Source organism: Halichoeres trimaculatus, unplaced genomic scaffold (genome assembly GCF_033239565.1).
Source record: "Halichoeres trimaculatus isolate MK-OKI-2021-1 unplaced genomic scaffold, fHalTri1.1 fHalTri1_scaffold_11, whole genome shotgun sequence".
Lineage (NCBI taxonomy): Eukaryota > Metazoa > Chordata > Actinopteri > Labriformes > Labridae > Halichoeres > Halichoeres trimaculatus.
The window spans coordinates 33021484-33048119 of NW_027437189.1; the positions used below are offsets into that span (position 1 = coordinate 33021484).

At 38.8% G+C, this 26636-nt stretch overlaps 1 protein-coding gene across 1 annotated transcript; it reads left to right on the plus strand.

Annotated features, from left to right (window-relative positions):
- Positions 1–2559: 2559 nt before the first annotated feature.
- Positions 2560–26360, plus strand: impdh2 (IMP (inosine 5'-monophosphate) dehydrogenase 2). The gene is made up of 14 exons (XM_074682325.1): positions 2560–3048; positions 8112–8160; positions 9795–9896; positions 9977–10051; positions 10474–10680; positions 12524–12611; positions 12756–12955; positions 13472–13562; positions 13659–13754; positions 21129–21272; positions 21624–21768; positions 23479–23622; positions 25668–25751; positions 25987–26360. Exons 1-14 carry the CDS (start codon positions 2951–2953, stop codon positions 26006–26008), a joined length of 1545 nt encoding a protein of 514 aa, XP_074538426.1. The 5' UTR covers positions 2560–2950; the 3' UTR covers positions 26009–26360.
- The last annotated feature ends 276 nt before the right edge of the window (positions 26361–26636 follow it).

The window sequence follows — 26636 nt, forward strand, 5'->3', positions numbered from 1 at the left end:
CTTGTGTGTTCATTCCACAAACGCACACCTGCAAACACACACAGATCAAACCTTGTCAACAGAAATCAAAGTTCAAAAAGGTGTTTTAAGACGGTGTTGGTGTTTTTCTCTGTATACTAGGAGGGTTTGATCATTGTATGATTGAAAGAAGGGATCACTCATCACATCTGATTGGAGGTTCATACAACACTTCAACATTCAACTCCCTTATTTGAGGGCGTTTTCCAAATGTGTCATTATTTTGGTGTGAGGCTTTTCAAACTTTTTTAATAGCATTTATCAGTATACTCCCAACCAATTTCCTCAGGTACATCCTCCCATTACAATGCGTCGAGACATGAACAAGCAAGATTGACATTCAAATATTTTTTATAATCATGACATATGAATGAGATGAGCTGCTCCTTTTGAGTGTGAGTGTTGTTAAATACATCTTAACAGCTCTACGAATTGGTAACTGTTTATAGTCCATGTGCTGCAAATCTTATAGGTCTCCAATCTTCACTATCAAAGGAGCCATTTTGCCTCACCTCACCTAGAAAAATAACATTTTGGAGCCACAAAATTTAACTTCATAATAAAGAAAATGGTGTAAAATAATTCTATACAAAGTTAAAATTTATTGAATAATATCTAAACGAGAAGTTTTTGAATATATAAAATTGTTGAAGTACAAAAAAAATTGAATTTGATTGATAATATCAGCTCATTTTTATTTTTCCTTCCTAATTTCTTGCCACATATCAAGCATGTCTATTAAGTCAGCACATTTGCAGTTAAATGAATCCATCCACACAGAATTAAAAACAGTGTTTTCTTCCAGATTGGTCTTTTTGATGGTTTAGTAATCCTACCAGGGGTCTAAAATTTAAGGTTAGCCACAGGTGCAAGGATAGTGTTGGGTTGTTGATGTTGAAAGAGGTGAAGTAGAGAGGTAGCAAGCTTTATTGCAAGATGTGATTTAAATTCAATTGAACAAAATGTTACATCATGATTATATTTGGTGTCGATATCATTAATCATTAATGCCCTGCATGAGAAAAACAAACAAACAAAAAGTCTTTATTTCAATAATACTTATTTTACAGCTACAAGAAGCCACTGCAAAGGAGCCCAAGAGCTGTATAAGGCTCCAGAGCTGCAGGTCGCAGACCCCTGATCTAGACCTAGGCTTAGCCATCTTCTAACAATAGTTCAAACTGTGCCTGACGACCATTTACCTGAGCCATTTAACAAAACACTGACAAAGATTGTCCCAAAAATTAAATATATGTACATTATTTTGTTTCTAAAATCATATTATATGATTTTTAAAATGTGTTGCATGAAATTTAAATTGAGCAAAGTTTAATATTTAGAATTCATGGTAAGGCCTAGTACAGCTCTCTTATACCAATGAGTGAAACTAAGACACCAGGCTCACTCTAATATTGGTTTGTAGGAGCACTGTCAAAGAAATGAAATGGATACATCTATGCCCTTAAACAGAGGAACATAATGTACCTGCCATGTATTACATTAGGGTGCCATAGTTTCAATTACTTTTAGCACTTCTTTGTTGCAAACATTAATGACAGACAGTGAGGTTTATTAGTTATTTATGCAAATTCAGATAATTATAAAATATTTGATGAACCAATCTACAGGACCTCAGGCCACCTCTGACATTATCAGCTTGGCACCTCATTCGGTGCAGGGTTAGGATTAGCTGGTGGTGTCTGTCACAGCCTAATATAGTGATGTGTAAAGCAGTGCCAAGAAAGTGCTAGCTGCTTGCTGCTCCTCCTGACCGTATGCGTGTGGCCCAGTTTCCCTTCCCTCAGCAACAAAGTAGTGTGAGGAAAGATTGCACCCTCAAGTGGTTCTCCCAAAGAAGGACAGGCAGGCTTTTGATGGTATACAGCAAGTGTGTTGATCAAAGAAAAGTTTTGAAGGCACTCTAGAAGATGTTTTTACATAAAGGGAGAAATATTTTGCCCCTTAACCTTAGTTATATCAAAATCCTTTCAGTATGCTCAAAGTGCTGTACTTAAGTGTATTTAGCGGGATTTTATTTTTTTTAATCCATTTTTTCCCCCTATAAACTGGAAAAGATATGTACATTAAAAATTAAAAATTGAATGCAGGATATAAAATTCATGGACCCATACAAAGTTTGTGCACAAATAACATACAGACACAAAAAGAATGAATAAATAGAATTGTTAAATGATAAAAACAAATTAAAATATACGATTTTATTTTATTTTATCTTTGCTTAATTTTTCGACAAAAAAAAATGTCTAGGCAAATACACAAAAAAAGAAAAAAAAAATGAAAATAAGATTTGAATTTACATTTGTGTAAAAGTTTAACAGTTTTAACCTTAAAATTGTGGTAGATAATCTGTAAATAGATACAAAATACTGTTCTATATGTTAATGTGTTGACTTTTCTCCCGACATGAACAAAAAACAGACTTTTTTTCTGTCCTCGAACTGTCATCTCACCCTTAAAGCTCTTCCCTTTACATAATAATGAAATCATACTGTGTTATTCGTATGTTAATCTGATCCCCTCGAGGGGGCGGGGCAGCCGGAGATGACGTCAACGTCGGAAACACTGTCCGAGGCGAATAACGCACGTGTGCTACAGAAAGCTGTGGCAAGTAGCTGAGCGTTGAGCTCTTACTGCAGAAAGACCTCAAAAAATAGAGATAGATTTTATACCGGAGTATTTTCTCCGGTTCTAACCGGTTAACAGACCGCTAAACAACAGAAACCCTCCCAGCTGCTCCGGAGCTCACCTTGCTGAACGAGGGTCGTTCACTGCCCGAGAGAGAAAGTTCTCGGTCTCTCTCCCTGGGCCTGTGTGCGCATTTCTGTGCGTGTGTTCACTCGTTGCCTTAGCAGCTCTGTCAGGTTGATTTCCTATTAGAGACTGGAGGACTGGTGCCGGTTTCTTCGACTTCATGGCGGACTACCTGATCAGCGGGCAAACCGGTTACGTACCAGAGGACGGGCTAACGGGACAGCAGCTTTTCAACGGTGGAGATGGGCTAACCTACAAGTAAAGACACGAAAAACTCCCACTCAATTCCCATAGGCTCAACAGTCCAACCTAGCGACACACTGAACTGAAATTGAGCTGAATGTTAAAACAGGACCCAGGTTTTTATGCTGTACAAATTACTGCTAGCTTAAATGTTAGTCTGGTAGCTACACACCATGCACAGTTCAATTGTAACAAGTAAGTGAGGAAGAAGTTTATGATTTTTCCGTTTCAGAGAGTTTGTTTACCTGTTCAGCAATCAGCCTTTACCTGTTTTATACAGTCAATGGCCTCAACCCTATGATCCGTGAAAATTAATGAACATTACAGGCTGAGACATGTGCCATGAGCCATGTCCCATAAAACGATGTACAGTAGCACCTGTCACACCTGTCAGTGGTTGGATTATGTTTGACGGGAAGTGAACATTTTGTCCTCAAAATTGACGAGTAACTTAAAAATAGACAGAGGTAAGGATGTGTCACAACGCAGTGAAATACTGATTGTTGCACAAGGTGCTTCTGACCCCTTTCCACCCTCAAAACACCTGCGGTGGTCACATGAGCCTCTAAACTGGACCGTGGAGGAGTGGAAGAAGTTGGCCTGGATAAACCCAACAAGTTCACGGTGTTGACCTAACCTCTAAATTCCCTAGATTTGAGGGATGGGCAGAACTTTGATATTCATCAGATACCACAGCATACTTTAAAGGTTTCAATGGAGTGCATGTATGATCCAGTCAGGACTGTTTGGGCTCATAGTGGAGGAGTTGAGGACAACAATGATAGGATTGTAGTCATAATTTATGGCTATTGGGCGCTTTTGGGGTAAAAATTATAGGGAAAGACCGATATTTTTTTTTCAAGGCTGATACCAGTACCGATTATCATTTGTCAAGGGAGCCGATAACCAATATTTGGAGCCAATATTCATTTGCAGTAAAAGTGAAAATATCAAATCAAAATTTGAGATCATATAAACTAGAGCTGAAACGATTCCTCGAATGATTCAAGGTACTCGATTACAAAAATTACTCAAGTAATTTTCTCCGCCTCGAGGAATAGTTTAACTTTAAAAAGGATCAAAGAGTGGTATTTCAAATAGAGCTGAGGCCATATTAAGAGAGTTTTCAGACCCCTCAAGCTACCTCTTATACAAAATAGCAACTAGCAACAAATCTAGCTTCTTTTCTGGAGTTTGGAGACTAATGCGTCATTCTACGAAACCAGTGCCATTTGGGTCCGCAACATTTGAAAACAAAAAATGCACAAAAAATGTGTCAAAGTGTGTTTACAGATTTTGGAGCTACCAAAACAAGTGCTCTTATTGACATGCTGTATCAGAAAATTCTATTTCTTAAAGAGGAAAATTTTCATTTGAAAAACAACTGCTCTTTAACTAAACAAAAATGTATTTTATCTGATTAATCGATGGGATTTTCAGTAGAATACTCGAATACTAAAATATTCGATACATTTTTGTTTAGTTAAAGAGCAGTTAAAATGATTTTTTTTCTGTAAGAAATAGAATTTTCTGATACAGCATGTCAATACGAGCACTTACTTTGGTAGCTCCAAAATTTGTAAACACACTTTGACACATTTTTTGTGCCTTGTACATCTCATCAAATGTTGCGCCCCCAAATGGCACCCGTCTCGTAGAATGACCCATTAGTCTCCAAACTCCAGAAAAGAAGATAGATTTGTTGCTAGTTGCTATTTTGTATAAGAGGTAGCTTGAGGGGTCTGAAAACTCTCTTGATATGGCCTCAGCTCTATTTGAAATACCACTTTTTGATCTTTTTTAAACGATTCCTTGAGGCGGAGAAAATTACTCAAGTATTTTTTGTAATGGAGTACCTCGAATCATTGGAAGAATCGTCGTGACATTTTGGTGGAAAAAAATATTTTTCTCATCTTTATTTTCACTCAGTTTTCATTGGTTGCTTAATGCATTCTGAATTTTGATGGCCAATATATAGTTTTAATTTTCAACTCATGATCCTAAAGGTTATAAACTGCATCTCTGTATGATAAAGAGTTAAGAGCATCAGGTTTAGATCTGCTGTCTAGTTTGTAATGAGGGCAAAGTTCATGTTGCTCATCCCTGTGTCTTGTATGAACTGTGTAGTCACAACTGGCAGCAGAACAAACACACAGGTTTGTATTAGCCTGCTGTAAAGATAAATAAGTGACAGACAGACAGTTTTATTGTTTTCCGCTTTTTGATTCACACATTCAACAGAAGATAACAGAAAGATAAAGTCGCTGGTTTAAAAAGTGAAAACACAGTGTGATCTGAATGGCAGCCTCGTGGAAAGGAGAAGGGGACACATTCCTTCAGCACACACACTGGTTCCAAATATAGGTCCTGGTTAATGTTTCTGTGTTGTTATGATGGACTGTGCGGACCCTGGCTTTATTTAGAGCATTGCTTACTACTTCTCCTTACAACAAAGCAGAGAGAGTGCCATGCATTGACTTAGTTTGAATTCTAAAATCCAAGATTTTATCCATCCTTCTTTTATTAAAGGCAAACGTTGGACCTTACGACTGAACAAATTCAAGCAGTATTTCTCAAACTTTTTCAAAGCCCTGATGGATGATTTAAATGCTCTGACAAAAAAAAAAAACAGTTTGGTATCTTTGGCTGTTCCTGGCACACAAAGTAAATCAGGTCAATATTAGAAGTAGAGAAGCAGTATGTAGCCGGACGTGAAATTGTCACAAGCCAAGCCCCATTTCACAAATGCTTTTTCAGTACTTTCACTGAGAAAAGAATATAGTGTCAAATTTAAAGAGGACATATCATGCTGATCCCTGATTTTATACTTACATATAATAAAATAAATTTGAAAACTAAACCTTTCACCCCCTGAATTTTCAAAAAATGAGATATTGTATTTTTTCTGATATCCTAGAACGAGATTTGATGCCTCTGAAATTAGGTCATTGACATTTGGCCACGAGATTTCAAACGTCGTGACGACACGAGGATCCTTTCTTTTTATTGGAGTAATCTGATAAAGCAGCTCCTCCTCTGTGATGTCAGTTAGTCACACAACCACCACAGAGGGATACACCCACCAAGAGCTGACTGACTGAGTGCTGGATGCAGGGACTCTGCTCTGCTGAGCAGCTCGGCTTTACATGGTGAATTAGCAGTTAAAACACTGTAGTTTTAGCAGACGCCGTAATACTTGTGAGACTGTGATATTTGCATGCTTGTTCTGACATGCACTGTGAACCTGGACCACAATAATGCTGCGGTAATAACATAGTGAGGAACTGACGGTAGAGGCGATCTTTAGACTACACTTTCAGCATGATGGATAAAACAGACAGAGAAAAGTGAAGGAGCAGGATGGAGCCCTGTTAGAGAAATAGTTTATTGGTGAAGTCTGCCTATATTTCCACGTATGAACTATACATGTTACAGTACCGGTTTGACCCACCACACTGAAGCGTCCTGAGATGATCTGTGTCCAGGTGGGTTTTCTTCCTCCTGAGCTGCAGAACCGTCCGGGTCTGACTCGGGGTCCAATACAAAAGGACGTATCCTACACTCTGCCATTTTATTAGTGCTATCAATTAGAGGTAGACCGATATATCGGCCAGCCGATATATCGGCCCGATATTTGGACATTTGTCTCTATCGGCCATCGGCCGTATTTTCTTTTAAAAAGCCGATTTTTGATCCATTGTATAAAATGACGCAATTTTTGATCATGCACAAAAAAGATGAGCACCTCAAACTTGTGGAACCACTTGGATACATTACATACTTTTGTTCAAATTATATTAATAAGTTTAAATTTCTTTTTTGACATTTTAAGAAGAGTGTGAATGTTTACTACTGCTTGTTACATTGTGTGTTTACTCAGACAAAATATTTCATTGTTTTGAAAGCTGAATAAATGTTCAGAGGACTGGACACGACTTATTGTAATAAATTTCTTTTAGTTGCTCAGAAATTGCTGTGTTTCACAAAAATGTGATAAATATATATTTATTTAACTATCGGCCTGAATATCAAATTGGAAAAATCGGCTATGCATATCGGCATCGGCTGCCCAAATTTGGAAAGCATCGGCATCGGCCCCCAAAAAACCCATATCGGTCGACCTCTACTATCAATGCCTTACGGTGAAGTTTTGGCAAACAGCAAACTCACTCGGTCTGCTCCATTCAATGTGGCGATTTTGTAAATACTGCCATGCTGCAAAAACCGCCCCCTGGCTCTACCCCCTCCGCCCCTCTGATAGAACTGACCAATCAGAGCACAAAGGGCTGTGACGTTGCAAGGTTACTGGAGGTAATTCTCGAAACGGAGTGTTTCAGCGAGATCTTCAGAATGGCCTAAACTGAGGATATTGAGAACGCTATTGTGGGGCAATGAAGGAACTAAATGACTTGTACTGAGGGCAGAAATGCTTTACAGGCATCCTAGTCTGGCATAGTGAAAAGGAGAAACAAGCATGATATGTCCCCTTTAAAGCAAATGTTATTAAAGACCCTTCCATCACCATAGACCATAGTTTTACCTGTTTGTTTTAAAGGCATTCAACACTGCGTTATCAAGTCATGCTCATAATTGTTCAGTGAGTGTCAGTTCCTTGTGTCACATGCTTGAACCCGCTGTTTTACCTTCTCATTGCCACATGAGCCACACGCCCTCCATAGGCAGAGTTCTTAGTAAGAGTGTTTCACACATGCAGCACTGAAACATGATGACACGTTCATGTCATGTCCTGTAAGGAGTCATCAGAGTCACAGTTTTCCTAGAAGACCCTGTTGGTGTTCTATTTCTGACCAACAAAATATTCTGCCAAACATGTTTACTTAAACAAGTTCTGTTTACAGATATGAACCACGTACTAGGATGAGATCAGTCAGGGCCACGTATACTTTTATCATTTTTCTGTCTTGGATCACTTAAAGATTTTCTCTTTAGTCTCAACACATTGCTGTAATACATCAAAGTCTTTCAATTCGTCATGTTTGAAAGTCTAATATGTGTTTCAAGCTGTTAAGTATCCAAACTCATGTATCCTAACTTCTCCTTTCTTTCCTCACTCGCAGTGACTTCCTGATTCTGCCAGGCTACATTGACTTCACATCAGACCAAGTGGTGAGTTGTGATGAAATTTCCACCAACACAGTAAATCTGTTTAAAGCTGGTGTTGTGGTGTTAAACTAATCTGTGGCTGGGATGATGTCCGAGCTTGGATTAAGGAGATCAGCAGAAATTCTCAGAACTGGGTTTACACAGTGACTCCATAAACAGGAGCTGAAATCACTGCTTCTTAGACTTTGGTGTGTATTCGGGTATTTTCGTTAAAAATATCTGACTTTTGAGGAAAGTTGCCACTATGACATTTATTGAGTAATTTTAAAGTCTTAATTGCAGTGTAGAGACACATAAGTAGAGTTATCGGACACGGAACTGTTTGTTCTGCAGTAGAGCTGCACGATTTGGGGAAAAGGTGCGATTTGCGATTAGGTGGACAATATTGCGATTGCGATTGTGCTTGCGATTTAATAAAAAAAGTTGTGTCATGATGAGTCTACAGACTTGCTTGGTTATCATGGAGAAAAATCTGAATTGCATGTGCTGACATTGCGATTGCGATTGCGATATCCTCTTTTGCGATTACATAATTGCATGTGCTGACATTGCGATTGCGATTGCGATTGCGATAATCGTGCAGCCCTATTCTGCAGCAGTCATTACCTAGGGTTTGCTAACATTAGCCATCACAGGTTAATGGCACACAGGCTGTAGAGCACATGATATCCTGAATCCCTTGGCCTTATTTTTTTGGAAACTAGTGGATTATGTTATTGCTTTAAAAAAAAACTTTTATGTGTTATTTAAAAGTGTCGGCATGAAAAAGTTTGTCCATTTGAGTTGGAGAACCTCCTTGTTGCTTAAACACTTAAAGGTAAAGTCTGCAGGAATTTCAGTTACTTGTTAGTAAACACAACATTCAAACTGGGCTCCTCCTCCTTGGCTCAGTGCCAGCGGCAGCACACACCCACAGCCTCTGACCGTGACTACGTGATCACACTCAGTAGCCCAGCAACCACCTGTAGCATTAGGTTTCTATGTTTGAGAGACTCCAGAGCCATGCACCAGACTTGGCATGTTAGCACAAGCTAATCACAGGTATTTCGCACATACCTGGTTAGCAAAAAGGTCTTCATCCCATGCCGTTCTCCAAGTTCCAAAAATGAGTGAAAGTCGAGCCAAGCTTCACCCTTGTTTAGGAAAAAGCTTTATCTGTTTTGCGTTTCATTTCATATTAGTTGTGTTTTTCTTCCTCTGTGCTACGTGCGCTATCGTAGTTCAGGTTAGCTTCTTCCTCTAGCTAATCATTAACACACAAAGTCACTTGCGCACTGGGCGCGCTGTGATTGGCTGATGTAACCACGTCTACTTTCCGCCCAGAAATATCTCAACACAACCAAAACATCAACAGAGAAGGGGGTTGACACAGACACCGACACTGACACACATGTATAGAGGTCCATAGGAGATGATTGAGCAGGATTATTCCTGTAAAAGTTGACGTTTTATTTTTGCAATAAGCGTAAGACCTGGTTTAGTAAGAAAGAGACTCAAAACTTGTACATTAAAGCAGAAAACCATGATTTCTGTCTGTCATCACACACTCCTGGGACTTTCTTATTAAAAGTAAATATCTTGGGTATAGTTTCACAGTGTCCAGAATCATTGAATGTCCCTTAATGTCTTTTGTGCAGGATCTGACTTCAGCACTCACCAAACAAATCACCATGAAAACTCCATTTGTCTCCTCTCCCATGGACACAGTCTCAGAGGCCAACATGGCTATAGCCATGGCAGTAAGTGTGTAAAGAACAAACACGTGATTTATTTGGATTATAGTTACCAGTGGTCTGACACTGCTCCATCTGTCCCCCAGCTAACAGGTGGAATCGGCTTCATCCACCACAACTGCACGCCTGAGTTCCAGGCAAATGAAGTTCGAAAAGTCAAGGTGATACTGATTACTGTTTTCATTTCTTTCACCCTCATCTGTATCTCTCTGATTTTTCTGATTTCTCTGATTTCAAAATCTCACCAGTCTTTCATATAATTTCAATGTTTTGTCCTTGTTTTGATGCTCATCATTTCTCTTTATCTCACATCAACTTCTCTTTGTCTTTTTTCTCCATTTTGATAAATGCTGCTGTCAGTTCAGAGGATGTAGAAGTGTGTTTTTGTCTGCCACCCTTTTCTCCACTGCTTTAAGAATGTAGGCTAAGAAAATGCTTAGTAGTGTCATATCCAGCCGCCCTTAACTGAAAACCTTACGCCTTTACTGTAACTCCTCCTTTTGTCCTCATCCCCCCCGTCTGAATCCTTCCTGCCTCACCATCGTTCCTATTTCTAAACCTCTACCTTCCCTCCCCACTCCAGCGCTATGAGCAGGGCTTCATCACTGACCCCGTGGTGATGAGTCCCAACCACTGTGTCCGGGACGTCTTCCAGGCCAAGGCTCGCCACGGCTTCTGTGGTATCCCCATCACAGATAACGGGAAAATGGGCGGCAAGTTGGTGGGCATCATCTCATCAAGAGACATCGACTTCCTGAAGGAGGAGGACCACAACCTGCCGCTGAGTGAGGTGGGTTTGGTTTGACCACAGAGTAGCGGTCATAAGCCATGTTGTAAGTCAATTAAATCACCTGAGTGCCTGTGGCTTTTTCATACTATTGTGTTTTTTTAGGGATTGAGGAATGTTTTGTGACTTTACTTAGACCACCTGCCATAAAAATAGGAAAACCACCCAGCATTATCAAGTGCTGTAATCTTTATTTCACCATTATAAATAGGGATGCACCGATCCAACTTTTCTGGTTTTGATGCTGATACCGATACTGATCTGATACCAGTGTTTTTAATAATAACTTGCACGCCCTACTGTGGGATATAACTGGTAATGTTTTGGGTAAAAGTAGAAAAAATTAGTATATGGGGTTACTGAAGTTAATATTTATTTAAACTATAACATATTTAAATGTTTACCAGCAGTTTGGTAAAAAACATTCTTCAGAATGTGAAATAATTAATATTTAATTGTAATATTTTCACCCTGTAGACTGGTAATAAAGTAAATAACAAAAACAATGCACCAGAGGTAACGTTCCAAATCAAGTTTCCAAGAGCACTGGTAAAAAGGAAAGGGAGAAAGCTGTTTTCCTGGATCAGGCCCTTCCCTCCGATACCGATCCAGCTTTGAGGGGAACCAATCCACGGATACCTAGACCTGGATCGGTATCTGTGCATCCCTAATTATGAACAAGGGCGAGAAGTTTTGAACTTATATGTTGTTTTTGTTCCCAAATTTAAGCCAGGAACTGAAATTTTCTGATAAGTCAGACATTTATCAAAAACAACATAAAACCACGAAAACACATTTTTCTGTTCAGCAGTATAAGTTAATAACTTTAATTTGTAAATAATAATAATACTATGCTTCACTTCTTTTTTCTTTTTGTGAAACAGTACATTTCAGATTTCATGGATAACGACAATAATTGTATTTTAGCATTATATACATCATTTTGATTTAAGGGCTTGCACATCCTGGTGGATGAACCATTACAGAAACATAAAAAGTTTTTTGATAGTCAGTTTTATACTGCTTCAACACCCTACACTGGTTGTTGGTCAAATCAATTTTTTAAGTACTGTATAAAGAAACAATCGTTCTTACTGTGTCGCAGTTTCTCATATCAGAATGACTGTTCTTAGTCTTTAAGGAGAGACAGTAATGGTACGTTTCCACCAAGTGGTCCAGTTTGTCCCAGTTTGGTTCGTTGAGCTCTGAACGTTCTTGCTCTTACACAACCATAACTTGGTTGGCTTGGTGCAAGCAGGAAGGCAATAGCTGTGCCATCTGTGTAGTAGCTTGGTCTTCAGGGTTAGAAAGGTACACTGGGTAGCCCAACAGAAAAGTGCCAAAAAGTGAGACGGTACAAAGAGATTATTTTGATATTTCTCTTAACATCTGTCATTAAAACTGCAAATTATTATGCACCATTCTGAACTGAACTGAGCTGGACTACTCGGTGGAATCACGGCTTTAAAGGCCAGCCAAAGAATTACATGAAATGTTAAAACTTAAGTCTTGGGTTGGGTTTTCTCATTGTAAATGGCAATGGTATTTTCTGATAAAGAGGTTCATAAATTACCAAATGAAATAATAATCCTAGTAATCTTAGTCAAACATTAAATCTGTTTGCCAAAGTGTAAAAGAAACCTACGTCTTCCTCATTTCCTCCTACCTTTATACTCATTACAGATATTAAACCTGCATTCTTTAACATCTCTGGTTATCCATCCTTTGGTCACTGTTAAAGGATCACTTTTCAGAGTTCTTGAAACCTCAAAGAAGTTAAACCGTTCTGTGTGTTTAACGTAGATGTTTTCTGAATTAACTGATGTGTGTGTGACCGTCTTGGCAGGTGATGACAAAGCTGGAGGATCTCGTGGTCGCCCCTGCTGGGGTGACACTGAAAGAAGCCAATGAAATCCTCCAAAGGAGTAAGAAAGGTGAGGATGATGAATGAAGTTGTTAAAAGTCAGAGATACTTCTATCACAGATCAGTTAGTGAATGAATTAATGACACAGAGCAAATGAACGTAGATCCCGACTGGAACACTGGTGCACGTTGAACCTCTCCTCTCTTCTTCCAGGCAAACTGCCCATTGTGAACGAAGAAGGCTCCCTGGTATCCATCATTGCCCGCACAGACCTGAAGAAGAACAGAGACTTCCCTCTGGCCTCCAAAGACTCTCGCAAACAGCTCCTGTGTGGCGCAGCCATTGGCACGCACAACGATGACAAGTACCGTCTGGACCTGCTGGTACAGAGCGGCGTGGATGTGGTTGTATTGGTAAGGAGGATTTTACTAAACCCTTAGAGATGGAGACTCCTGTGAACCATATAGACTTGGACTAATGAATCAACAATATAAATTTTAGTGCAGCATTCATCAAGTGAGAAGTTAGAGCAGTGCAATTCTGAAATTCTGAGAAAATCATTGAAATAATAATTAGAGACTGTTTTCATTTTTGGCTTTAAATCCAATCACTATGATCTGTGTTTTAAATGTAGTTCTGATGACAGCTCTGGTAATGGTCATACCTTTGCTACATTTCTCAATGAACTCACACACCCTCCTGTCAGTCTTTTGGAAACATTGTCCACTTTGAGGACAGTGAGAAACTTTTTTTTGAAGAGTTCACATTTTTCAGATGCTCTTTTAGGACATGATCTTTGGACATAAACCAGATAAGACTATACATATCTAACAGGTTAAGGATGATTAAGGTGTAATAAATCAGAGCAGACTATACAGATTTAACAAAAGCACAGTCATGATGCTCATACTTTCCTTTTGTACCTCCAGGATTCTTCTCAGGGCAACTCCATCTTCCAGATCAACATGATCAAATATATCAAAGAAAAGTATCCAAGCCTACAAGTCATTGGAGGAAATGGTAATTACATTTCTCTGTATTTAACAAGTCCAGATTAGACAGAGGTGTTACTCTGGATCCTAGTATTCCATTTTAAGTCCTGTTTGTCTGTTGCAGTGGTGACTGCTGCTCAGGCCAAGAACCTGATCGATGCAGGAGCAGATGCACTGAGGGTTGGAATGGGCAGCGGCTCCATCTGCATCACACAGGAAGGTGAGTGACTGATCAGAAAACTCAAACAGTGCCGCTCACAGAGCAGCCCCAGGGCAGCCATGAGCCAACCTCAGAGTAGTTATTGGATCTGCAAATCAGTGAGCGGAGAGGAAAAATATAAAAGATGTAATAGGCTTCATATAGAAGCACCATGTCCAGTTTTCTCTAGGGATCCTTAATCACTAAATCATGGAATAACAAACTAATCCTACACCTGCATCTGGGCCTCATCTGGAGAGAATGACAGGAACAACTTTACTCCTCATGTACAGTCAGGCTTGTGAGACACATTCCCCTCTTCAGGTGTTTTCCTTTGACAGTTTTGTTCTGGCTCCCCCTTTTGGACATCCTGTGAAAGTTCTTAAACAAAACATGGGTTCTGTTTGGTTGGGCTCAGATGTAGTCTGAGATTACTCAGGGCTCCAGAGTGCCCCCAAATCTTTTAAGGAGTGCACCGAACATTTTTCATATGTTGCACTGGTGCACCTGTTACTGCCAGGGTGACAACTGATTTATTTTGCAAGCACATCATCTCTCTGTGTTCTCCTGTGACTGCTCTCACACTCATAGGAGGGTCATAAACCAAAAAGAGACAGAGCTTGGGCGGGTCTATGCCTCTGATTGGCTGTGGTCCTGTTCACTTATTGCCCTAAATTGTTAGCAACCTGAGCGCCATAGTAGGCTAACTGCAACAGAAAAAGAAAACAAACACAACAAAATGAGGGAAAAAAAGACAAGTACAAACATTGGCATCCCTTCTACTGAGAGTCCATCCAGTCAAGACACCAACCTCTCGGTCATTGGTAAAATGCCAAGGCCTCAGCGTCTTCAGCAATAGCAGCTAATCAGAACCAGAGGAGAGAACCAAGTCTGAAATAGAGCCCAGCCCTGAGACTCAAAATAAAAAGCCCAAAATGTTTTCTTTCAGACAGCACTCGTTGAAACAGTTCTCCTGGCTGAGGAACAACAAAGGAACACAATGCACAGAGTTTACTCATGGCTGTCAGTAGTGCATTTGTAAGTAGGTCAATGTTGTTTTATGTCAAAACTTTTAAAAAGCACAACTTGTGTAAAAATCCCATTATTTGGCGTGACAAGTGTCAAGAGGAAGTGTCCCCTCTCCCAGCTGTACTTCAGCAGCAGGCAGTAACCGTCAGGTTACAGGTTGGTCTGGCCTTCTGAGGGACATGTGACAGGAAGCAGAGACCTGGTACAGGACTTAAGCTGTGTTCAAATTCAGGGGCTGCAGCATTCAGAGGACCTGGTCTTTGTAGCCTGTGTAGACCGCAAAGGCCAAACTGAATTGAGATGGTCTGTTCTACCATTGTTTTTTAAATATTTTACTTTATAATTATTATTTTCTGTATTAATATAGAACCACAATGAACATGTAAGAGTTTAGCAACAATGAACATTTTCAACATTTGAACAAGCAATGGGGGGGAATAAGATCAAATAAAAATATATATATATATATAAAATGCCAGCTGTTATTATTTTTACACAGCTTTTTTTGAGATAACTGAATTCTTTGAACTCCTCGTATAAAAGAAATCATCAACTAAGTTTTTTTCCCCAGATAATTTACATTTATGAGCATACAGTTGTTCCATAATGAGAAGACCTAAAAAGAACTGTTTTTTCCTCAGTATATTATTTAAAAAGAGGTCATACAACAGATTTTTTTTCACAGTAAAACAAAGTCTTCTTCAATGTTTTAGAAATAAAATCACATAGTTGTTCCCAGAAATCCTTCAAGACTGGATTAAACAGGACCAGTTCTGTCAGTCATCTTTAGAGTTCTCGCGCAATGAATCTTTGGATATGTGAGGCCGTCCTTTGTGGCACCCAAAAAGGAGGCAGGATTCATTGGCCACATTTAAGAGGAGCCTTTGAAATGGGACAGCCTTCGACTCACTGCTGTGATGTCATCGGTCTTCAGATTCAGCCTCTGTAGGCTGCAGCCCCTGGGTTGGGACACAGCTATTGAGGCATGATTTAGGGTCTCAGCTCAGTGAAGCATTTTAAACACTTTATCTTTTATTATGCTTCAAATTAAGACAGGCATCTTTTGGTGCATTCAAGACAACCCGTAACTCGTATATTTCCCACCTGTAACTCACGAAAATGCTCTGGAACGGCAGTCGGACTTGTAACTTACAACCCGAGAACTCGTACCAGATCGATGTACTCCGAGTTACGACTTGTGACGTCACATCTGTGCCAAAACAATATGACAGCCTCTGTGGATGCAGTGGTTTCCCCTCGTCCATTTCACTTAAATAAAGAACTTGCAGGCTCCTTTGGTAATTGAAATGACCAAGCATAAATCTAAAAATTTCTGCCATGCTGGTTTGTTTACATCCCAGAATTCCTTGCGCTCAAATCGAAGTTGTAAATTGCCTGGAACGCTTTCAGGTTGGAACTCGGAGATTTCAACTGGGAAACATACGAGTTACGGGTTGCCTCGAACGCAGCATTTCTACATCTGATTCTTGTCTAAAAATCAGTCACTTTATATGAAAGTTGTGGAGAGTCCAAAAAAAGTCACTCAGTGAAAAAATTGGGTGCACCTAGATTTTGTGCTAATGCACCCAAAAAGAATTTAGGCACACCAGTGCAACCAATGCAAAATGTTAGTCTGGAGCCCTGATATTGTAACACAAGTCAGATGCACAGATAAAGTAATCTGTTACTGGCTAATGGTAAACACAAAGTGTAATTTCTAAAGTTTCCAGAAAGGTGAATGTAAGGATTTTTAATCTTAAGAGGAAAAGGAGCGTTTGATTTTCTTTATCAACTTCAACAGAAAAGTTTGACACTAACCCTTATTTTCTGGAGGGGTTTAGAAGTGAAGGTGTGTGTTGTCTTTAAGTTCCTCGTCTCCATCTAGTTGAAAATTCATTTCACAGTAGATATTTTTGTTCCAGTTTGTTCTCTTTGCTCACGTCACTTCACTTCTGTTTGTCATTATCATCTTTTCATTTTCTCATTGTCTCAAATACTCTCCTCTGCCTCTTCACGTGGTGTCGGGGTGTGTTTGTATGTGTCTGTACACCGGTCTATGTGTCCGTGTCCAGCTCCCCTCAGTGTACCTCCAGCATTAAAGCTCCACAGCCCCAAAACCCCAACCACTGTTACGGGATTCTCCAGTAAGTTTCCCCAACACTTTGGCCTGCATCGGGTTCTCCTAAAGGCTCAACTGTCACAGTGTGCCCGCCCCTCAACTTCACAGCCTGCTGCACTGATTGGTTAACAGCTTTGCATCAGTAGAAGTAGGAGGTAGTGGTACTAGTCTCTTTTTGTTTGTGTTGACAGCTGGCCTTGGGCGTTTTGGGGTTTTGGTGTTTTTGCTTGTTCCTGTGTCCTCACTAATCTGTCGTACCGATTGAATGTGGCTACTCCTCTGTCCACCTTACTGACCCTTTGGTCTCCTGACAATGCCAGCAGAGTTAGACGCTGTCAAATCCAGTCCTTCAGATGTCTTTAGCTTCATCTGTGTGGGTGGCACCAAATCAAGCATCAAATTCACAGAGACACATTGCCCACCTCCACCTCTTCACTGGAGGGGCCAAGTCTTGAAATAAAACTGAAACTTCATAAAGTTTGTCCATTCAGAATTTGTGAGAGGATTTTTATTTGGCCCTCGTCCTTTCTCATCTGTCAGCTGTCTCATCTGTCACCTCTCATCCATATCCTCTACCCAGTTTTTAACAGCATTGAAATAAGCAAACATGGCTGAGAGGTGCAGAGGCAACCACAAGGTGTCCCTGTTCCATGTGGTTGGTGGATGTGGTGAGCTGAACTGGATCTTTGACTAGAGCTAAGTTCATTCTTTTCCTTTTTTTACCCAATCAGTTGAACTTACCAAAGCATCTCATCACAAAATGGAAGTTAAGTAAAAAACCATAAAAAGATTTTAAAAAAGAAAAATGAGCGTCACTGGGTTTTTGACAGCAGTTAACGGTCTAATGAATCCGTCATGTCTCTTTAAGTTCAAAGTTTTTTAAGTTATGGGACGTCAAAGAGGGAATTGTTTACCGGTGTGTTTTTAACTTACTGAGTGTGTGAGGGTAATTAGTGGAACCTGTGCAGAGGCATTAAAGAGGCTGGTGTTGCAGAAGGTGTGAGGACCTCTCCAGAGCCAAGGGCTGGAGAGGTGAGTCAAGAAGATATCTGTGTGAAGAGCTCTTCATTAGAATGATGTATTGGCATTGTCTGTAAAAAGCTTGATTTCAGAATAAAAGTGTATAAACTTGCTATGATATAGTCAGTCTTGATGCGCTTTGTGACAAGCCCTCATTAGTTTTTAAAAATACTGTCATTACGAGTCACCTAGTAAATCTGCCTATAGATGCGTCTTGAAGCATGACAAACCCAGACGTTTCAGTGTTTTTCAGACATGAAACCTGTGCCTTCTCATCAGATTGAACCCCTGTCATTCAGCTGTGACATTAGAGAACCAAAAACTCTGTTTGAAACTGGAGTTTACCAGCATCTTCACTTTGTCTGGGGTTTTCAGAAAACATTGTTTCAGTGGTGTAAAGCTGTGGTTTCATGTGGATGACAGGCGTTAATATATGAAAATATACGCGGTTTCCCAGACACTCTGCTACTTGTGAACATGGCCTTTAATATAACTGTTTATGGAGCTGGAGCTCCACCCTCGTTTAACAAACCGACAGAGTTGGGGACAGCACTGTGTGTCACCTGAACATGGCACAAGGGTTTTTCCAGTCCGTCTGCAATGAGGATGTAGAAAAAATAAACAAATGAAGTGAGGGGAACCTCTAATGTTGTACTACACTTCTTATTCTCTGAACTTAAAGCACGTATGATAAACTGAGCTGCAGTGTTCAGTCTAAGAAGCGTCTCTACGCTGTAAAAAACTTGCACATAATTTATTGTCACAAGAGCAATTTTTGCTGCTGAAGTTCAAACTTTAAGGCACACTTCATCAGATTTTGATCCAGTGGAGCTTGTGTTTGGTTCTGCTGGTGGTGAGCATTTCACAGGGAGTTTTATTCACTATAAATTATAAAATAAACATTTAATAATAACTCTTAAGGCTGTATGGAACTCAGACCTTTATCTTTTAAGTGGCTTCTTAGTAGATTCACACCAAACTAGATACAAACCAAACTGAGGGCTGGGACCGTATGCTTTTTACCAGATTTGATTCTTTGAGGATTTTTGGGGTGTCCATGCAGTTTTTATTTCTCCTTTTCAAGATTCTTGGTTTGCTTTTTTAAAACCAGACCATGTGGAAAAGTTGGATGATGGTGATGATGTCAACAGACTATATCAGGAGCCATATTCTCCCAAAAATACACATCAGGTGTGAGTTGGATTCTAAGATTTATTCAAGGGATCTAACATCACGTTGCTAGATAGTCAAAGGAAAATGGCTCGCCCTCTGCTGGAGAAAAGCTGCAACTTTTTTCCAACAAAGTCTAAGATAAAGGATTTAAATTAAAAAAATAAATCCTGATACTTTTTAATTAATTTTTCTCACCTCTAAAAAATACACATTTTTTTCCTTTATTCTTTCTTTTGTTCTTTCTTCCTCCCGTTTTTTCTGTCATTTTTTTGTTCTGTCTTTCCTCTTTTCTTTCTCTCATTCTTTCTTTCATTAATTCTTTCGTTCCTACTTTCTTTCTTCTTTCTTTTTTTGTTTTTTCTTTCTTTCTTTTGTTTTTTCTTTCCTTCTTTCTTTTGTTTTTTCTTCCTTTCTTTTGTTCTTTCTTTTCTGTTTTCTTTCTTTCATTTTTTCTTCCTTTCTTTCTTTTGTTTTTTCTTTTCTTCTTTCTTTTGTTCTTTCTTTCCTTCTTCTTTTGTGTTTTCTTTCTTTCTTCCTGTCCTTCTTTCTTTCTTTTGTTCTATCTTTTGTTTTTTCTTTTGTTCTTTCTTTCTTTCTTTTGTTATTTCTTTCGTGTTTTCTTGTTTTTTCTTTCTTTCTTTTCTCTTTTGTTCTTTCTTTCGTGTTTTCTTTCTTTCTTTCTGTCCTTCTTTCTTTCGTCATTTCTTTCTTTTGTTTTTTTCTTTTGTTCTTTCTTTCTTTCTTTTGTTATTTCTCTCGTGTTTTCTTGTTTTTTCTTTCTTTTTTCTTTCTTTTTTTCTTTCTTTCCTTTATTCTTTCTTTCATGTTTTTCTGTTTTTTTTCTTTCTTTCCTTTATTCTTTCTTTCCTTCTCTAATGTTTTCTTTCTTTCGTTTTTCTTTTTTTCTTTCTTTTGTTCTTTCCTTCCTTCTTTTTTTGTTTTTTCTTCTCTCATTCTTTCTTTTTTGTTTTTTCTTTACTTCTTTCTGTCTTTGTCCTGAGGGAAATTCAAGGCATCCAGCAGCAGGTTACAATCTGTACATAACAGGAACATTGTAACACATTAATCCTAAAACTGATGTCCCCCTTCCATAAGACCATTTATTAATTAGACTTACATAAAGAAGTATACAAAACTTGTGCAGATGTAAAAATGAAAATTAAAAAGATAGATATGTCAATTTAAACACAAGCCCATAAACAGTTGAGGGGGAAAAGATCTGTTTCTGAAGTTGTGGCAGAATTATTAAAAAACTGACGGTACAATCATTAAACGGTGCAACTTCAATAGTTGTGATGTAAACACTGGAGTGTAAGTAGTAAGCTTTCAGGTTTGTCTCCCTTTTTTCACATGAGTAGATCAGGCCGTTGAATGTTTGAGTGAAGGAGGATCAGGATCATTAGTTTGGGTAAGTACCGTGCAGCCCAGAGCTCAAAGGAAGCAGAACAAGATCAATAATAAAAAAAAGGAATTGGGCTTTTTCCTCTGCATAAATTAAGATACAGGGTCCAGAACATGATGATATGCAGATAATTTGTTAAGGAGTAACATTTGTGATTGGAAAAAAACAAACAGATAAATACAGCAAAGTTCATGGGAGATGGCTTCAGACTCCTCTTGTGGTTGGGTTTTATCTGCTGATGTGACAAGTTTAACTTCCTTTTTCTCACATGTAGTTAAACAAACGTTGAGACAGAGGGACATTTCCAGCTTGTCTGCTTGTCCTGTTTTTGTTTTTTTTTCTTAGTATTTTTTTAACTTCACTTGAACCACTTGGAATTTCCAGCCTGCATGCCGCTCAGCTCTTTGATGATGTTTGACAAGCTTTTGATGTCAGAAACTAAAAGAATAATACGCTGCTAAAATAATAAACAGCCTGTACACGCTGATGAAAAAAACTGCTGTGAGATGCCGTGTGTGCTGAGCTCAGTTAGCTTTCCTCGTAGGTGATGTGATGCTTCAGAAGCACCTGCTAGCGGTAGTGATGAGAACAGAAACATGCTAGCCTACTGACAGTCTTACATCACAACGTTTGTCTCTCTTCTTCTTTTCAGTGCTGGCCTGCGGCAGACCCCAGGCCACGGCTGTCTATAAGGTCTCTGAGTACGCCAGACGTTTTGGAGTGCCGGTCATTGCTGATGGAGGGATCCAGACTGTTGGACACATCACCAAAGCGCTGGCACTGGGAGCATCCACAGGTACGTATGTGTCAGGGTCCATGTTCAAGATGTTGACTGGGAGCTGGAGAAGTCGAGTGAAGGATGAACTCAGTATACCGCAAAATCAATAAAGGAAGAAAGTCAAGTTTTCCAACAAGATGTCATCCTTAAAGACATTCCAGTAGAGTTTAAAATCAGAACAGTAGATCATTTCTTTTTCTTTGTGATATTTTTAGCTCCCATGAAAAATAATGACTACACTGAACAACAAAAGGCCAATTTCCCCCATTTTCCCCTCACTGTTAAGCTTTTCAGCTGTCTCTGTAATTCCCATTCATGGAGCTTCACTTCCTCCTGCTAACCTCTGTTTCTCTTCCTCTCTGTGTGAAGTGATGATGGGCTCTCTACTGGCTGCCACAAGCGAAGCTCCTGGGGAATATTTCTTCTCTGATGGAATCAGACTAAAGAAGTACCGCGGTATGGGCTCGCTGGATGCCATGGACAAAAACCTGGGCTCTCAGACCAGATACTTCAGGTACAAAGACACAGATACTGCACTGACAGACTGTACGGCTCAGAGTGTTGCTTTCTCAGGGAATAAATGCACGCTGTTGATATAAAAAATAATTTATTCAACAAAAAAAAACAGACGTGAGCTTAACATCATGTGTCGTCAGTAGTGTATTGTGTGTATAGATGCTTGTAAGTGGTGAATAAAATCGGTCATTGTCTGGCCTGCCTTTGGAGATGAACACGTTGGATTTTGTGAAAATAACCAAGGGCCAGCATTCATCCATCATCACAGTCTTATGAAATTAAACCTCACCTATACCTGCATGTTCTCCATTAGGGGGCGATATGGGCAAAATGTGTCAGGATGTTTTTTTTGGCAGGATTAGGATCTGGATTTCAATCAGTCAATCAAAGTTTATTTTTATAGCACATTTCATGCAAAGTCAAATTGCAGCTCAAAGTGCTTTACATAAAGACAAAAGATTGATAAATTTTATATATATATACACATATATATTTAAATATGTGTGTGTGTGTGTATATATATATATATATATATATATATATATATATATATATATATATATATATATATATATATATAATATATGTGCACTTACACACATACAAGTATATATATATACACACACACACACATACACTCACATGTGCATATATATATATATATATATATATATATATATATATATATATATATATATATATATATATATATATATATATATATATATATATATATATATATATATATATACATATATACACACATATACATAAATATGACAATAATGCTAGTTAGTAGTATGACTAATGCACATCACAGAAGCTCAATTGAAATAAGATACAAGATAACAACAGATGCAAGAAAAAGCAAAGCAATAAAACTAAGAGACATCCAAACAAGACACTGAAAATATATTTAAAGCAAGTACAAGTATTTTAGAAGATTAAAATTAAGCCTAAAATAATTAAATGTAAAAAGATAAGAACTATATCAAAATATATAAGCAAATAATAAAAATGGAATAAAGAATCAGAAAAAAAAATACTAAACCAAAAATGTAATGATAAGAATTGATACAAAGAAATAAATAATTATAATTATAATAGTCATTAAAGATAATAAACCTCTACATAAAAGCAAGGCTGAATAAGTAATAAAAGAAATAAATAACTATAATTATAATAGTCATTAACGATAATAAAACTCTACATACAAGCAAGGCTTAAAAAGTGAGTTTTTAGATTACGTTTAAAAGTTTCTCTATCCAGGCCAGATTTAATCTGGATTACTTTTCATATTCAGACTTTTTCGACCTGCAAACAACATTTTTAGCCTAAAACATTTCTTCTCTTGCATTCTGAACAATGTACCAGTTTTTGCCTTTTCTGCATGGTTTCGTAATTCCTTTTTAGTCTCGTGTCCTGATGCTCTTTTGAACTCTAACATTTTCTCCTCATCCATTCATTTTAAGACATCCCTTCCCCCGTAAGAGTTGTTGAGTTTCTGCTGAATGTTCAGAGCTTTAGCTTCATACAAGCAGCCTATGCACAGTCCAAATGTAGTTTAGTGAGATGTTACCAAAAACACTTTGGTTTTGTTTGTGTAGCTGACCTGACAGAAAATAGGAATAGGAATACTGAAAAGCAGAGTGTGTAGTGTTCCACGTACAGTGTTAATCTGTCATCTGTCTTCCATCTCTCCTCACAGTGAAAGTGATAAGATCAAAGTAGCTCAGGGTGTCTCTGGAGCTGTGCAAGACAAAGGCTCCATCCACAAGTTTGTTCCATACCTGCTGGCTGGTACTCAACACTCCTGCCAGGACATCGGAGCCAAGAGCCTCACGCAACTCAGGTGAAAACACACAAGTCACAGATCACCATGTAAATCACCATGTAAATCACCATGTAACTCTCAGGATCAGGCTTTACTGACCCATTCTATACCAAACTGTACTGATCCACACCAGACCACTTGGTGGAAGTGGAGCTTAAAGGGTCTGAAATACAGAAAAGTAGTTGGGACAAAAACTAGTGCAGTAAATGTGTCAAACAGTGTGAATAAGGTCTACCATTCGTACATTAGTTTTACAGCAGGTTAATCGCACACTGCAGTTGGAACATCTAACCCAGTGGTGGAAAAAGCAACACCACAGTGCTCTTGATGGCTTGAAACATCAAGAAGTAAAATGAGCTTTGTCGTTAAAACACCACCTAGAAACTAAGCATACAGATACAGTTAATCACACTGATGTCTGCAGACGTCAACAGCATAACAAAAGCTGGGGTTTCAGGGCTCGAGACTGTGACCCAAATGGTCGCATATGCAGCCTTTTTTTCAGCGTGTGTGAGTAAAAATTTTATCTGGTCTCATTTGTGTGACTGCATATATCTTAAAGCTTCCTCTGTCACAGACACTGTACGAGACACTGTGGTTTGAATTATCCCTCTCTGTCACTGGCTCAGTCAGTCTCCTCCACCTGAGCTCTATACTGTTCTGAAGAGAGAGCGCCGTCGCGTACACACGCACAGGGGCGTAGCTACAATTAGGCAAACACAGGCAGTTGCCCGGGGCCCCAAGATTCCCAGGGGCCCCTAAAGCATCTCTTAAAAACTGATTTATGAAGTTCTCTTCATTTGCAAGCATTTCTTTTTTCTAAATCTTACTTCACATGCTTCAAAATACATCAAAAGGCTTAATCTTTAATTATGGTTTTGGGTATACTCCCCCTCCCTTATCATTCAATGTGCTATTCCATGTTACAACACATCTGACAATTTGATTCAGGAAGAAAGTGGTAAAAAACACTTTTTTCCCCCATTTTTTTCTTATTTTCAACCAAGTCGGAAATAAAAACAATGTTGCTCTGAGATCTGAGATAAACATATAAGACTTTTAGGATTCTAAGGACTTTATCTTGTCCAGGAAACCGGATCATTTTCCCCAAATCAAACTTTTTGAATTGGTGATAAACATTATTGTACAAAATCTCTTTTTTGGATACATAACTCACTGGACAGGGGGTCTAACAAAAATACATTAACTTAAAAATAAAAGTACCAAAAAGTATGGTAACTGTAAATATCACCTCTTTCAGTAGATTTTTTTTCTCCAGTTTTATGTTGTGCTTGATATTTACATATTTTTTCTTTACTAAATTATTTTTTTCAAGATTTACCTATTGTAATGTTTTTCACTTCATACTTTCTTGTTTGTTACTGTTACTCTGTAAATTCCCCACTGTGGGACAAATAAGCTGTCAATTGACCATAAAAGATTTCAAATCCAGGACAAAGTGGACTAAATGATGTATTCACTTTTTTCAAAATCAAACTAAAGTACAGAACTTGAGGAAATGCATTTAGTTGTGTTAAGTTACCATGTACAAGATTAGCACTGTCTCATGCCTGGATTCTCAGAAAGAGACAGTGGACCCAGGGAAGGCCAGTCTAGCTCTGAGGAAGATGAGTTACAAGGACATGGGGGCCCCCATTGACTGGGTTTGCCTTGGGCCCCCAAACCACTAAATACGCCCCTGCATGCGCACATGCGCATCACACACTGAAGACAGACAGATCTTCAAAACGACAAACGTTTTTCTATTTCAGTCAGCCTTCTCACTATAAGATTCACACTACTCTAAACTGTCCTTATTGAAGAGGGTGTTACGTTAGAGTATGTCGGAGCTTATGTTTGATAGAGCAGGATCAGGGATAACCACAGGATGAATCAACTTTTTAACCATAAGAAATTATTTAAGTGCAAAAGCATCCAGGGCAAAAACAAAACTTGATCCATAAGGTCGTAGGAACTAAACCTGTGGATTTGTTTGTCATGTAAAATAAACAAGTCATGGAAACAGACACTGACTGCTTATGTTTGAACATTTCACCTTTCAGAGCCATGATGTACTCCGGAGATCTGAAATTTGAAAAGAGAACAACGTCAGCTCAAATAGAGGGTGGAGTCCACAGTATGCACAGGTACACACACACACTCACACACACACAATCAAACTGATGTTTCTACCTAGATAACATGGTTTAGTTCAGTTTTATCATTTACTGTGTTCAAAGCTGTCAGAGTTTCATGTCTCACCCCGAACACTCACAGCCTCAGTCAAACTTCCTCTTTGCTGCCTTCACTCTGTCTTAACAGGAAACCTCAGGGAGCATGATGGGATATCTGTGTAATCTGTTTGTCTCCTCTCCCCCACAGCTACGAGAAGCGTCTGTTTTGAGAAGAAGGGAGCCGTTCAATCTGCAGATGGAGGAACCCTCTAACACACACATTATGCAACACACTACTCGCTAGACCCTGAAGTTAGGTTTTCAAATTACACACACACACACGCACACATACACACACACACACACACACACTGCTCTTCCAAGGATCCATCAGTCTTCCTTCTAGTATCATCTATGCATCATATGTGTCATTTCAAAGTTTTTTGTGTGAAGAAAGGGAACGAAGCATTTATCAATCAGTGCACGAGTGGTTGAGTTCTCCAGTGTCTTCCATGTTGTGATCAAATGTCTGCTGTGGTCATTTTTAGGCAGAAAAAAGTGTCTGATAATAAAGCCTATGTTTTTTCCATGAACTGCTGTTTATCGTCAGTGATGATTTATTAATTTCAGCTATTTTAAAGTTTAGCATCTGTAGATTATAATTTTACTGTTGATCCAACGCAGTGGAGACACCTTACAAAGTAAAGCAGGTTTATGTGTCTGGAATCTATTGTTACCCTCAGAGGGGAGCTAAAACTGGAGGAGACACGCTGCAGCTTGTGTCAAATCTCTAACAGGCGAGAAAACCCGTCTTTAACGCAGCTTAACACTGAATGTTTAAAGGACATAAGACTAACA